Source organism: Agelaius tricolor, unplaced genomic scaffold (assembly GCF_023055355.1).
Source record: "Agelaius tricolor isolate 1412-34295 unplaced genomic scaffold, bAgeTri1.0.p SCAF_28, whole genome shotgun sequence".
NCBI lineage: Eukaryota > Metazoa > Chordata > Aves > Passeriformes > Icteridae > Agelaius > Agelaius tricolor.
Window position 1 is genome coordinate 9,188,198 of NW_027269288.1, and position 14,215 is coordinate 9,202,412.

Genomic DNA, 14,215 nt, shown 5'->3' on the forward strand with positions numbered 1-14,215 from the left:
CACTATTCCCCAATGTTTCCCAGTCCCCCAAGGCAGCGTTCCCCACTGGTTCCCAGTCTCTCCCAGTCCCCAGGCAGTGGTTCCTGGTGTTCCCAGTACTTCCCAATGTTGCCCAGTCCCCATGAAGTGTTTCCCAGTAGTTCCCCATGTCTCCCAATGCCTCCCAGTGTTTTCCAGCGTTTCCTGATCTCTGGGCAGTGTCTCCCAATGTTTCCCAGTATTTCCCAATGTTTCCCAGTATTTCCCAGCCCTCCCAGTGGCACTCACAGGGTGACGATGTCGGCGTTGGCCGCGCTCACCGCGATGCTCAGCGGGTCCTGCCCGTCCCCGTCCGGGGTGTCCTGGGTGGCCCCGCGCTTCAGGAACAGGCACACCTGCCTGGGGAGGGAATGAAACAATTCCTGAATTCCCTAATTCCAGAGGCAGGAACAGGCACACCTGCCTGGGGAGGGAATGAAACAATTCCTGAATTCCCTAATTCCCAAATCCCAGCCCCACGCTTCAGGAACAGGCACATCTGCCCGAGGGACAGGGAGCTTCAGGAAAGGAATTCCAGAGGCACAGAATTCCAGCTCATCATCCTTATCCCAGGGTGCTCCAACCTGCCCTTGGGCACTTCCAGGGATGGGGCAGCCTGAAATCCTCAGGGAATTCCATCCCAGCCCCTCCCCAGGGAAAAGCTCCCACTCCAATCTCCCACCTCACCCCGCCCCATGCCAGCCCCGAGCTGCTGCCAACGCCCCAAAATCCGCATTTTCCAGCTGGATTCCCCCAGATCCTGAGGTTTTGCGCTCTCCAGGTGGGAATTTCCTGCAGGAAGCAGGGATGGATGGATGGCACTCACCCGGTGAGCCCCAGGTAGGTGGCAGGGATGGATGGGTGGGTGGCAGGGATGGATGGATGGTGGATGGGTGGATGGATGGGTGGATGGATGGGTGGATGGATGGGTGGATGGCACTCACCCGGTGTGCCCCAGGTAGGTGGCAGGGATGAGTGGATGGGTGGATGGGTGGATGGATGGATGGGTGGGTGGGTGGATGGGTGGCACTCACCCGGTGTGCCCCAGGTAGGTGGCAGGGATGGATGGGTGGATGGGTGGGTGGATGGATGGGTGGCACTCACCCGGTGTGCCCCAGGTAGGTTGCGTGGTGCAGCGGCGCCCGGCCCCGCGCGTCCCGCTGGTTCACATCGGCCCCGTTCTGCAGCAAGAACTCACAGGCCAGCAGGGAGCCCTGGAAACGGGGGGAAAATGGGGGGAAGAATGGGAATTTCCACTCAGTTCAGCCAGATTGGACAATTCCCAAAGGGAATTTCTACATTCCACATCCATTCAAACAAACCCAATTCCCAAAGGGAATTCCCACACCAGACCGGACAATTCCCAAAGGGAATTCCCACACCAATTCACCCACGCCAGACGATTCCCAGAGGGAATTCCCACTCCATTTCACCCAAACTGGACAGCTCCCATGCTCCAGTCCCCCTCCCCACGTCCCCTCACGCCGCTGACAGCCTGCATCGGGGGGTTCTGCCCGTGTCCCACCCCACATCCCCAGCCCCGGGGACCCTCACCCCACTGACAGCCTGCATCAGGGGGGTTTTGCCCTCGTCCTCCTCGTTGGCCCAGTTGACATCGGCGCCGTGGGCCAGGGCAGCGGCCAGCAGGGGCAGGTTCCGGCTCCGGGCGGCCCGGGACAGAACCAGCCCCGCCGGCACCTCCCGAACCTCCTCCAGGTCCGACACCTCCTGCTCCAGCTCCGCCTCCCCGCTGGAGTCATCCGACACCTCGCACTCTGCTGGGACGAGAGGGGAAGGGGAAAAACGGGGGGAAAACGGGAAAAGAAGAGGGGTGGAAAGGGGAGAGCAAAGGGAGAGGAAAGGGAGAGCAAAGGGGGAAAAGTCAGCCCAAAGCATCTCACTGCATTTTGGATGGTCCCCATGCCATCCTGGTCACCCACGCTGTCTAAGGGAAGCTGGGCCTGGCATTGCTTGTGGAGTTCTGCCTTTATCTGGGGGAAATTCCAGGAGAAAATAGAGAACCCTGCAGTGGGTTGGAAGGGTTCCCAAAATTCATTGTATTATCCCAGGGTGCTCCAACCTGCCCTTGAGCACTTCCAGGGATGGGGCAGCTTCTCTGGGAAACCCACCCCAGCCCCTCCCCATGCTCACAAGGAAGAACTCCCTCCCCAAAAGCCCCAAGCTCCCTCCCCAAAATCCCCAAGCTCCTTCCCCAAAACCCCCGAGCTCCTTCCCCCAAAACCCCCGAGCTCCTTCCCCCAAAACCCCCGAGCTCCTTCCCCCAAAACCCCCGAGCTCCTTCCCCCAAAACCCCCGAGCTCCTTCCCCCAAAACCCCTTCTAACCCTGCCCTCCAGCAGGACTCAGGTTCGATAGAAAAGTTCTGTTTTCCCAATCAACTCCTCAAAACCCCTCAGCCTTGACTCTGTCAAAATCTCCAACCAAGAGGGTTCTGGACAATGCCCTCAGCCCTTGCCCCGTGTGCCACACCCTGTGTGCCACCCCCCGTGTGCCACCCACCCTCCTCGGTGACGCTGTCCACCACGGAGCCGAACACGAGCGCGTCGCCGCTGCCGTCCGTGCTCCCGCCCAGGCCACTGTCACTGCTCAGACCTGCGGGGCCAACAGGACACAAACCACGGCCACCTGAACACCCAGCCCACAGCCAGGCCGGCCTGGGCTGCTCCTCCTCCAGGAGAAAGCGTCAGAGAATCCACAGGACCCATCCACAGAAATCACAGAACCCATCCACAGAAATCATAGAACCCATCCACAGAAATCATCCACAGAAATCACAGAAATGAACCCACAGAGTCAATCCACAACATCCACAGAATCACAGAATTCACAGAATCCCCAGGTTAGAAGAGACCTTCAAGACCATCGAGTCCAACCCAGCCCCAGCACCTTGACTCAACCCTGGCACCCAGGGCCACATCCAGGGATGGTGACTCCACCACCGCCCCAGTTCCTGGGAATACCCCAAAATTCCCCCAGATTCACAGAATTCCACCTAATTCTCAGAATGACCAGGTGGGAAGAGACCTTCAAGACCATTGACCCAACCCCTCAACTCAGCCCTGGCAGAACTGGGAGGGAAGGGAGGGGCTTCATAAGAACCTTTGTAAGAATCCAAAATACCAGAAATTTCTGACCAAAGTGATCCCAGAGTTCTGAGAGCAAGCAGAACCTTCCTAAGGACCCAAAATGCCATAAATTTCTGACCAACATCATCCCAGAGCAATCAAAACCTTCCTAAGAACCCAAAATGTCACAAATTTCTGACCAACATCATCCCAGAGCAGCCAGAACCTTCCTAAGAGCCCAAAATGTCACGGATTTTTAACCTTTTAAAGCTGCCTCTGAGCAGCCAGAGCCCTTCCTAGGCACAGCCTCTCTTGCAGAGGTAGAACCAAAATCCATTAAAAATAAAAATAAAGATCTGTTGTAGAGCACTTACTGCGAGGGCCGGAGCCGGCGCCGGTGTCGAAGTAGGAGAAGAGGGAGTCCAGCTCGTCGGGGCAGAACAGAGAATCCCGGCGGAATTTCCTCTCCAGGGTGGCTGCTGCTTCCCAGGAAATTCAGAATTAATGGCCAGCAGGGAGAGCGTTCCCAGCTGGGGCTGCACACCCAGAGCCACAGCTGTGGGCACATGGCCCAAAACGGAACAAGGTTCTGGCCAGAGTCACCCCAGAACAGCCAGAACCCTCCTAAGAGCCCAAAATATCACAAATTTCTTAACAAAGTAATTTTGCACCAAGTGCTTTAATGTAATATCATTTATCAGCTAACCTTGTGTAGCTTATATATAAATAGTGATAAATTATATATATATTAGTTTATATATGTATATTAATCAGTAGTTTATATACATATCAGTATGTATATAAGATATAGTTTATATGTATTTTATATATATACACACACATATTAGTGAGATCTAGGTCAGCCTTTACAAGGTATCATTTTCATGAATTTATTTATTCATTAGATTTCATATATACATATATGTAATAATTTTATTAATAAATTACTTACTATTTATCTATTTAATTTTATTATTTATTAATAACTACATTAATATATGAAATATATATTAGTATATATTATATGATATATAGTTTATATATATATTTTATATTTAAGTGATATGCAATATATATAATAGATATTTATATTGGTATATATTATCTATATATTATGTATTTTTATACATAATATAAGAATAATGATATTAATATAATATAGTAATAATGTGTATTTATAGATAAATATTATCTTAACATAAAATTATAGTAATAAGTGCATTTTATATTTATTTTTCTATATTTAATATATACTTATTTAATATATTTAATATAAATTTATATATATTATTTATATATTACTGATATCTCGACATCACTTCCCCTTATTTCCTGACATCACTCCCCCTTATTTCCTGACATCACTCCATCCCCCTGTCCCCATGGTTGGTTTCCAGGTTCCCCGCAAGGTGCCCACCTGAGGCCAGAATGGCAGGGCAGGGGTTCCCCAGTTCCTGCTGGTATTTCCTGCATGTCCCCCATGTTTGATGAGCAGTTCCCTCATGGTTCCTCGGTTCCTGTCAGTATTTCCTGCATGTCCCCCGTGTTTGATGAGCAGTTCCCTCACGGTTCCCCACCTGAGGCCAGCATGGCGGGGCAGGCGCTCCCCGGTTCCTGCCGGTATTTCCTGCATGTTCCCCGTGTTTGATGAGCAGTTCCCTCATGGTTCCCCGGTTCCTGCCGGTATTTCCTGCATGTCCCCCCGTGTTTGATGAGCAGTTCCCTCACGGTTCCCCATTCCTGCCGGTATTTCCTGCATATTCCCCGTGTTTGATGAGCAGTTCCCCTGTGGTTCCCCACCTGAGGCCAGCATGGCGGGGCAGGCGCTCCCCGGTTCCTGCCGGTATTTCCTGCGCGCCGCGGGCGCCCGGGAGCCGCTGCTGTGCCTCTGGCACTTCTTGACGCACCAGCGGCGCCGCTTGGGCTCAGCCTCGGCCAGCGCCTCCCCGCCCGGCAGCTTCTTCAGGAACTTCTTCTCCACGTACTTCACCTTGATCCAGGCCTCCTTGTCCTGCCTGGGGGGGGGCAGCACAGAAATGGCAATTTAGGGGATTTGGACATAAGTGTTTTGCCCACCTGAAGCCTAAAATTTCTGTTTCTTGAACTCAAAAATGAGTTTGGCGTTTGCAGATCTCTGAGGGAACTGGGTTTGCCCAAAGCAGCCATGAGGGGATGGAGCTGCTGCTCTGGGGTGTTTTGTCCACCTGAGGTCTAAAATTCCTATTTCTGAAATTTCAAAATGAGTTTTGAAGTTCAGGTTTTCCCTGAACCTGCCTTTTCCACAGATTTTGGGCTCACCTGGAGCTCCCTGCTGTTGGTTTCTTCAGCCCCAGCTCCTCGCACTGCGCCTCGTAAATCTGGTTCATGGTGCTGTTGCCCAGCTCACACATCAGCTGGAAGTGAAATTCAGGGAAGGAATTAAAGGTTCAGGGGAGGAATTCTCCCCTTTTCCAGTGTTTCTGCCTGGAAAAATCCAGCACTCACTTTCAGCAGCTCTGGCTCCCAGGAATCCAGCGTGAGGGATCGGACCTTGGAGCAGTGAACACCCAGGCTCCTGTTCAGGCAAGAGGGAGAAAATCCAGAAATTATTACAATCCCACAAGCCCACCATTTCCCTAAGGAGCTCTGAATTATCTCTCTGCAATTCCTGCTCCACCACTTTTCCTGGAATCCTGCACCCCATCCCTGGCCATTTTTCCCTGGGATCCTGCCCTCCACCCCAGCCATTTTCCCCTGGGATTTTCTCCAGGATCCTGCCCTCCACCCCTGCCCATTTCTCTGTGATTTTCTCCAGGATCCTGCCCTCCATCCCTGCCCATTTCTCTGGGATTTTCCCCAGGAATCTTGCCCTCCATCCCTGCCCATTTCTCTGGGATTTTCCCCAGGAATCTTGCCCTCCATCCCTGCCCATTTCTCTGGGATTTTCTCCAGGATCCTGCCCTCCACCCCTGCCCATTTCTCTGGGATTTTCTCCAGGATCCTGCCCTCCACCCCTGCCCATTTCTCTGGGATTTTCTCCAGGATCCTGCCCTCCATCCCTGCCCATTTCTCTGGGATTTTCCCCAGGAATCTTGCCCTCCATCCCTGCCCATTTCTCTGGGATTTTCCCCAGGAATCTTGCCCTCCATCCCTGCCCATTTCTCTGGGATTTTCTCCAGGATCCTGCCCTCCACCCCTGCCCATTTCTCTGGGATTTTCTCCAGGATCCTGCCCTCCATCCCTGCCCATTTCTCTGGGATTTTCTCCAGGATCCTGCCCTCCATCCCAGCCCATTTCCCCCGTGATTTCCCCGGATCCCAGCAGCACCTGTGGATGCCGGAGCACTCGATGCAGAGCAGGATGCCCAGGTTGATGCTGGCCCAGCGGGGATCCGGCTGCCCACAGTCACAGCACTGCTCGTTCCCAGGGATGCTCTGCACCCTCTGCAGGATCGGCTCCCCCTTCCCGCCCCGCTCCCGCGAATCCGTGGCCGAGTCGATGCTGCTGGTGGAGGGGGAGGCTGTTCTGTCCAGCCTCTGCAGGGAAAAGCAAAAGATCAGGAGATGAACACCTGGGGGAGAGCAAACTCGGCTTGGTTTGATGCCTTGGAGTGGCTCTAAAGTGGCTCTGAGCTTCATATTATGGGATGCTGAGCTCTGTGCACAGAGCAGGGAGACAAAACAATTCCTGCTCCAGCTGGGCACCAAGGACAAATGACCCAAATCTCAGCCCAGGAGCACAAACAGCGTGGGCTGGAGAGAGAAAAACAAGGATGGGACTGCAGGGGCTAAAGCTGGAATGGGACAATTCACTCCAAGATGCAAATGGAGCAGAACTTGTAAAAGTGAGAGACCCCATGAGTGGCTGAATATTTTGGGACCATTTTGGTTCATCTTGGGTGCAGCCCTGGCTGGGCTGTTGTGCTGCCCAAGGTGGATCCATTGAGGAGATCCTTTTAATAAATAATTTCATTAAATTATATAAAATTTATAAATATATAAATAAATCATATTTCAAATTATATTAAAAATTAGATAAAAATATATAAATAAATTAAATTATATAAAAATAGATTTAAAATTAGATAAACAAATAAGATAAAAATTATCTATTTTTCAATATATTGTTCTATATTAGATCCTTTTAATAAATCCCTGCCTTTTATCTCTGTCCAGCCCCTGTGGCAGCTCAGCCCTCCCAAGGCAGCAGGAGCTGGGGCTCGCAGGGCTCACCTCGATGTAGAAGCAGTCGGGGCTCTCGCGGTAGGCGGAGGCGATGCTGGCCTGCACAGCCTGGATCCAGGCCTGGCGCAGCTTCTCCGAGTCAGCCTGCAGCATGCAGCTCCTGGGGACGGGGTGGGGAGAGCCAAAATCACCGCCAGGGCTGGGGTGAGGCTGCTCCTCCTCATCCTCCGCACCAGAATTGCAGTGCGGCAAAAATTTACCCCGTAAGGTCGGGGTGTTCCCATCCCAAATCCTCCAGGCAAAAATTTACCCCGTAAGGTCGGGGTGTTCCCATCCCAAATCCTCCAGGCAAAAATTTACCACCTCAGGTTGGGCTGTTCCCACTCTGAAGCTTCCAGGTAAAAATTTACCCCCACAAACTTGGGGTGCTCCCTCTTCTACCCCTTCAGGCAAAAATTAACCCCAGAAAGTTGGACAGCCAAAAATGTTCCCACTCCAAACTTTCCAGCCAAAATTTACCCCATAAGGTTGGGGCTGCTCCCACCCCAAACCTTCTAGGCAAGAATTAACCCCACAAGATTGGAGCTTTTTCCCACCCCGAAGTTTCCAGGTGAAAACGCCCCCCACAAGGTTGGGCAGCCAGGGGTGCTCCCAGTCCAACCCAGGGATCCTCGGGGAGCCCCAAACTCACTTGGTGGGGGACACGACCTCGAAGCAGAACCTCCTCTCGATGTCCTCGCAGGGTTTGACCGTGCAGAGCCTCAGGTCCTCCACCACCACGGTCAGCACGTCCTGGGGACACAGCGGGGCCTGAGGGGCTGGGGCCCCACTGCCCAGAGCCTTCAAACCCTAACCCAAATCCTCCTAATTCCTTCCTCCAAATTCCTTCCCAAAACTTCCAAAGTCCCTCCTGCCCAAACCCTGCAAATTCCTTCCCAAATCTTCCAAATTCCTTCCCAACATCTCCAAAGTTCCCCCTGCCTCAAACCCTGCAAATTCCTTCCCAAAATCTCCAAACTTCCTCCTTCCCAAAACCTCCAAAATTCTTCCCAAATCTTCCAAACTCTCTCCTGCCTCAAACCCCCCAAACTCCTGCCCCAACCCCCCAAAATAATTACTTAATAAGTAATTATTTCATAAATAAAAATATTTAATAAATAATAACATAATGAATAATTATTTAATACAGAATTACTTAATAAATATGATTTAATAAATCTTTGCTGCCTTTTTCCTGGAGCACACTCATGGCCTTGCTGTCCCAAATCCCTGCTCCTCCCACCCCACTCCTCCCCAGCCAAACAATTTGTTAATGAACTAACTAACTAATTAATCAATTAATTAAGCACTTGGTTCATCCTCTGCTGTCACCTGGGGCAGCTTCACTGACCTTTAGCTTCTTCTGGTAGACCAGCTGGCTGTTCTGGATGGAGAACCACCTCCTGAGGGGGGACAGACACACGGACAGACATCAGCCCCTCCCCATTAAAAATTCCAATTTCATTAGGCTTTGAAATAAATCAGTTAAATAAAACAAATAAATTAAATGATTAATTAAATGCTTTAATGGACTGTTTATGCAGAGAAATTGCCTTTATTTGCATGGAAAAAAATTAATTAATTTTAAAAAATAAATTAATCCTATAAGATTGAGGAGTTCCCTTTCCAAAAGGGTTTGGAATTAGAGTATTTTGAAGGGGTTGGGTAAGGCAGGGAAGAGTGCAGAGCCTCAGCCCCAAGATCAGGTGAAATCTGAATTATATAAGCTAATTGGAATAATGTTAATTATTAATATGAATATATTTATAATTATTAATGATATTAAATATATTTAGTTTAATTAATTATATATAAATACAAATACAAATATATATAAATACAAATACAAATATAAATATTTATTTAATTGTTAAAATTAATATTTCAATTAATTGGAGAAGTTATTGGGAATAATTCCTCGCCTGTTCCAGGTTTTGAAGGCGTTGCTGGCTCTCTTGAACAGGTACCCCTCCATCACCACCCCGTTGGGGGCATCCACGTTGAATTCCACCTTGGAGTCGTCGTAGGAGAAATCCTGGGGAGAGGGAAGAGACTCAGGATGACAGGACCCAGGGGTTAATGAAACACGAAAAAGGGAGAAATCTGCCAAAATCCCAAACTCTGGGACAGGATTCTGACAGGATCCATGGGATCAGGATGGAGATGGATTAATAGAACACGAAAAAGGGACAAATCTGCCAAAATGCCAAAGTTTGGGACAGGGTTTGTGACTCTGAGAGGATCTCTGGGATCAGGGTGGAGATGGTTTAATAAAACAAGAAAAGGGGACAAATCTGCCAAAATCCCAAAGTTTTGGACAGGATTCTGACAAGATCTCTGGGATCAGGGCGGAGATACTTTAATATTAAACTATGAAAAAGGGACAAATTTGCCAAAATCCCAAAGTTTTGCACAGGATTTCTGGGATCAGGGTGAAGATCCAGGTGGGAACTCACCTGCAGGAGGGTCTGCAGGGCCAGGCAGCAACGCAGGGAGAAGAGGAGGGAAAGAAAAAGAAATTAATTAATTAAATTTATTATTATTAACAGTGATTCATTATTCATTCCCAACCTTCAGGCTGGGAATCGTTGCCAAGGGTGGAAAATCTGAGATGCCTCAGATTCTATTGCGAGAATAAAAAGAAATTTATTCTATTTAAATTCTGCCTTTTTTTTTTTCTTAATTTTGACTTGAATCGAATTAAATGTCAGATTTAAATTTAAATTTGAAAAAAGAAAAAAGCAGGAAAATCAGGAAAATCCTGAATTTGAGGCAGCCACAAGGCTTTCAGGGATATCCACAAAAATCAGAAAAATCAGGAAAATCCTGAATTTGAGCAGGAAAATCAGGAAAATCCTGAATTTGAGGCATCTGGAGCTGCCCAACAGCCACGAGGGACATCCAGAAAAGTCAGGAAAATCCAGAATTTCCAGGAAAATCAGGAATCTGGGGCTCACCCTCTGCTGGATCAGGGCGTGCTTGTGCTCCATCTCCCTCTTCTCCACGGCTGAGTCGATCACCAGCTGGTCCAGCTGGGAAACCAAGGGGGGAAAATCAGGATGGAGATGGAGGGGATGGGGAGGGAGGACAGAGATATCTTGGGCCCAAAGCACCAACAAAGGGGAAAAGGGGGAAAAATGGAAAAAAGGGGGGGAAAAGGAGGGGGAAAGGAGGGGGAAAAGGAGGGGGAAAAGGAGGGGGAAAAGGAGGCAAGAAAATGCCAAAAAGGAGGAGAGAAAGGAGAGGAAAAGGAGGGGAAAAGAGGCAAGAAAAGGGCAAAAAAAAGGGGCAAAAAGGAGGCAAGGAAGAGGGAAAAAGGAGGGGGAAAAGAGAGGGAAAAGGAGGCAAAAAGGAGTGAGGAAAGGAGAGAGAAAGGAGAGAGAAAGGAGAGAGAAAGGAGAGAGAAAGGAGAGAGAAAGGAGGCAAGAAGGGGGAAAAGGAGGGAAAGGGCACAAAGGAGGGAAAAAGGAGTGGAGAAAGGAGAGAGAAAGGAGGGAAAAAGGAGCGGGGAAAGGAGAGAGAAAGGAGAGAGAAAGGAGGCAAGAAAGGGGAAAAGGAGGGAAAGGGGCACAAAGGAGGCAAAAAGGAGTGAAGGAAGGAGAGAGAAAGGAGGCAAGAAAGGGGAAAAGGAAGGGGAAAAGGAGGCAAAAAGGAGCGGGGAAAGGAGAGAGAAAGGAGAGAGAAAGGAGGCAAGAAGGGGAAAAGGAGGGAAAGGGCACAAAGGAGGGAAAATGCCGGGTGCGGGTGTGGGTGGGCCCCGCTCCTGCAGCCCCCCCCGCGCATTCCCTGCACCAAAGGGGACCCCAAACCCCTGTGGGGTGCAGCGGAGCCCAGCCCCCCTCACCTCGGTGGCCAATTTCTTCATGTAGGGGTCGAGCTCGTGCAGGAGGCTGTAACCCTGCTGGAAAAAGGTGAACTGGGCGTGCATGAAGGACAGCATCTGGGGACAGAAACAACAGACCTGCTATTGATGTATTGATGTATTGATATAACATATGTCAATACAGCTATATTGTACATTATTATTGATATATTGGTATATTGATATAACATATATCAATACAGCTATATTGTACATTAGTATTGGTACATTGATATATTGGTATAACATATGTCAATACAGCTATATTGTACATTATTATTGATATATTGATATAACATATATCAATGCAGCTATATTGTACATTATTATTGATATATTGGTATATTGATATAACATATGTCAATACAGCTATATTGTACATTATTATTGATACATTGATATATTGATATAACATATGTCAATACAGCTATATTGTACATTATTACTGATACATTGGTATATTGATATAACATATGTCAATACAGCTATATTGTACATTATTACTGATACATTTATATATTGATATAACATATATCAATACAGCTATATTGTACATTATTATTGATACATTGATATATCATTCATAAATGAATACATAATATAAAATATATTAATTTATCTATATTTTATATTATTATTTATACATTTCTATATACTTTATAAATGAATATAGAATATAAATTATTAATATAAATATCTTTTATGTGGATATATAATATATTATTTACATATTTAAATGTAATTTCTAGATAAATATTGGGACTGGGAATCCTGGAATTTTGGTAAAGTTGAAGTTTTGAATTAAATGGAAGATTTGGTTTGAGATTTTTTTCTTTTTTTTTGGATGACATCTGGGGAAACAACAGCTGGAGCTGGGACTGGGAATCCTGGAATTTTGGGGTTGTAAGATTAAGTTTTGAATTAAATAGAACATTTTGAGACCTTTTTTTGGACAACATCTGGGGAGAGAAACAACAGCTGCATCAGGGCAAGGGTGAAAAACCCTCATCCTTTTTTCCCCACAGAAAAATTAGGTTTAACTCTTGATTTTTTCCCAAAGCAATTTATCCCTTTTCTCCTTCCTTGCACTCTGCTGTGGGCACAAAGAAGGGAAAGCAGCACCTGAAAATCCCCAGAATTGGATTTTCTCCCTGGGGAGCAGCCAGGGCTCCTCTCCTGCAGCTCTTACCGCGTCCAGGATCTCGAATTTCTTCTTGGCCTGCAGCACGTTGATCTGGGGAAAAAATCAAAATATTCCTCTCAGCACCAGCAGCAAACCCAGCCTGGGAACCTCCAAACCCACTGGAAAATCAATCCCAAATTACTCCTGAATAATTCCAGTGCAAAGTGCCTCTAAGGGGGGTTTTGGTGAGCTCCAGGTAGGATTAAAAGGTGCAATAAATGCACCTTTCTCACCTGGTTAAAATCACCGCAGGGGAAACTTTAATTCTTTTCTCTTACTGAGATCAAATAATTTATTGAAAGGATGTTATGGTAATTTATATAATTAATTTATATATATGTATATATGTAATATATATAAAATATATATTAGCTATAGATATACAAGACATTATTTTTTATATACAATTGCCATATAAATATATAATAAATTATATATATAGTGTATATAAATACATTAATTATATATTTTATATTTATATATAAACATACATAATACATTAATATAAAAATTACTATATATAGGTATAGAATGTATTATTATATATTTAAATGTAATCTCTACATAAATATATAATATCTAATAGAAAACAATAGATTGAAATAGATAATTTCTATATACTTTTGATATGATTTATCTATATAATTATAAATTTTATATAATCTATTGAAATGATTTATGAAAAGTTTCTCCTCAATGGATCCACCTTGGGCAGCACAAGAGCCCAGCCAGGGCTGCACCCAGGGTGAACCAAAACGGTCCCAAAACGAACCCAGGATGAACCAAAATAGTCCCAAAAAATGGATGATCAGTCACAAAATTATAAGTTTTAGTCCATTTGCATCTTGGAGTGAATTGTCCCATTCCAGCTTTAGCCCATGCAGTCCCATCCTTGTTTTTCTCTCTCCAGCCCACGCTGTTTGTGCTCCTGGGCTGAGATTTGGGTCATTTGTCCTTGGTGCCCAGCTGGAGCAGGAATTGTTTTGTGTCCCTGCTCTGTGCACAGAGCTCAGCATCCCCTGATGTGAGCCCAGACCCGCACACTAAATGTTAAATGTTTAAATGTTCCTGAACAATGGAACATTCAAACCCCGCGGTTTCAGAGAGCAAAGCGCCCCCACCTGCAGCACGTAGTCCAGGGCCAGGTGCCTGAAGCATTTCCTGGTGATGCTCAGGGTGCCCGTGGCCTCCTCCACCTCGTGCGGTTTGTGCCGCGGCGCCTGCGCGTTCTTCACCAGCGAGATCTCCATGTCCTCCCGCACCTTGTCAAACTGCTTCTTGGTCTCCTTGAACTTCCTCACGTCCCTGGGGCCACGCACGGGCAGAAATCAGGGTTGGAAGGGGAGAATGAAACGTGGGAAGGGGACAGGTGAGGCTGTGGCCAGCAGGGTCCCAGGTGCCAGCAGGGTCCCAGCTCAGCCCAGCGCGTCCATTCCAGCTTCAGTCAAGTCTTTCTTTAGGGAGTTGGGAATTATATCTTTTTTAATTTTTATTTTTATGACTATTTTTGGGGTTATTTTATGGTTATTTTTGGGTTTATTTTATTATTATTATTGGGATCTGAACTTTGAGATGTTTATCCTGCAGGATCAGCCCTGCACATGGATTTCGGGATGGGTTTGGCCTGCAGGGATCTGAACTTTGAGATGGGTTTGGCCTGGAGGATCAGCCCTGCAGATTTTGGGATGTTCACCCTGCAGGATCAGCCCTGCAGATTTTGGGATGTTCATCCTGCAGGATCAGCCCTGCAGATTTTGGGATGTTCACCCTGCAGGATCAGCCCTGCAGATTTTGGGCTGTTCACCCTGCAGGATCAGCCCTGCAGATTTTGGGCTGTTCACCCTGCAGGATCAGCCCTGCAGATT

At 47.3% G+C, this 14,215-nt stretch overlaps 1 protein-coding gene across 1 annotated transcript in view; it reads right to left on the reverse strand.

Annotated features, from left to right (window-relative positions):
- ACAP3 (ArfGAP with coiled-coil, ankyrin repeat and PH domains 3) overlaps positions 1 to 14,215 on the reverse strand; it is a 40,525-nt gene that overhangs the window by 5,600 nt on the left and 20,710 nt on the right. Inside the window, exons 6-23 of the mRNA XM_071449087.1 lie at positions 13,472 to 13,655; positions 12,357 to 12,401; positions 11,150 to 11,245; positions 10,263 to 10,337; positions 9,762 to 9,773; positions 9,228 to 9,340; positions 8,657 to 8,708; positions 7,958 to 8,058; positions 7,315 to 7,426; positions 6,410 to 6,618; positions 5,588 to 5,657; positions 5,402 to 5,496; positions 4,904 to 5,118; positions 3,478 to 3,582; positions 2,538 to 2,630; positions 1,573 to 1,793; positions 1,123 to 1,232; positions 268 to 378 (exon numbers count right to left, since the gene is read on the reverse strand). Of these exons, the coding sequence (XP_071305188.1) occupies positions 268 to 378; positions 1,123 to 1,232; positions 1,573 to 1,793; positions 2,538 to 2,630; positions 3,478 to 3,582; positions 4,904 to 5,118; positions 5,402 to 5,496; positions 5,588 to 5,657; positions 6,410 to 6,618; positions 7,315 to 7,426; positions 7,958 to 8,058; positions 8,657 to 8,708; positions 9,228 to 9,340; positions 9,762 to 9,773; positions 10,263 to 10,337; positions 11,150 to 11,245; positions 12,357 to 12,401; positions 13,472 to 13,655 (2,019 nt within the window). The remainder of the gene's footprint in view (positions 1 to 267; positions 379 to 1,122; positions 1,233 to 1,572; positions 1,794 to 2,537; positions 2,631 to 3,477; positions 3,583 to 4,903; positions 5,119 to 5,401; positions 5,497 to 5,587; positions 5,658 to 6,409; positions 6,619 to 7,314; positions 7,427 to 7,957; positions 8,059 to 8,656; positions 8,709 to 9,227; positions 9,341 to 9,761; positions 9,774 to 10,262; positions 10,338 to 11,149; positions 11,246 to 12,356; positions 12,402 to 13,471; positions 13,656 to 14,215) is intronic.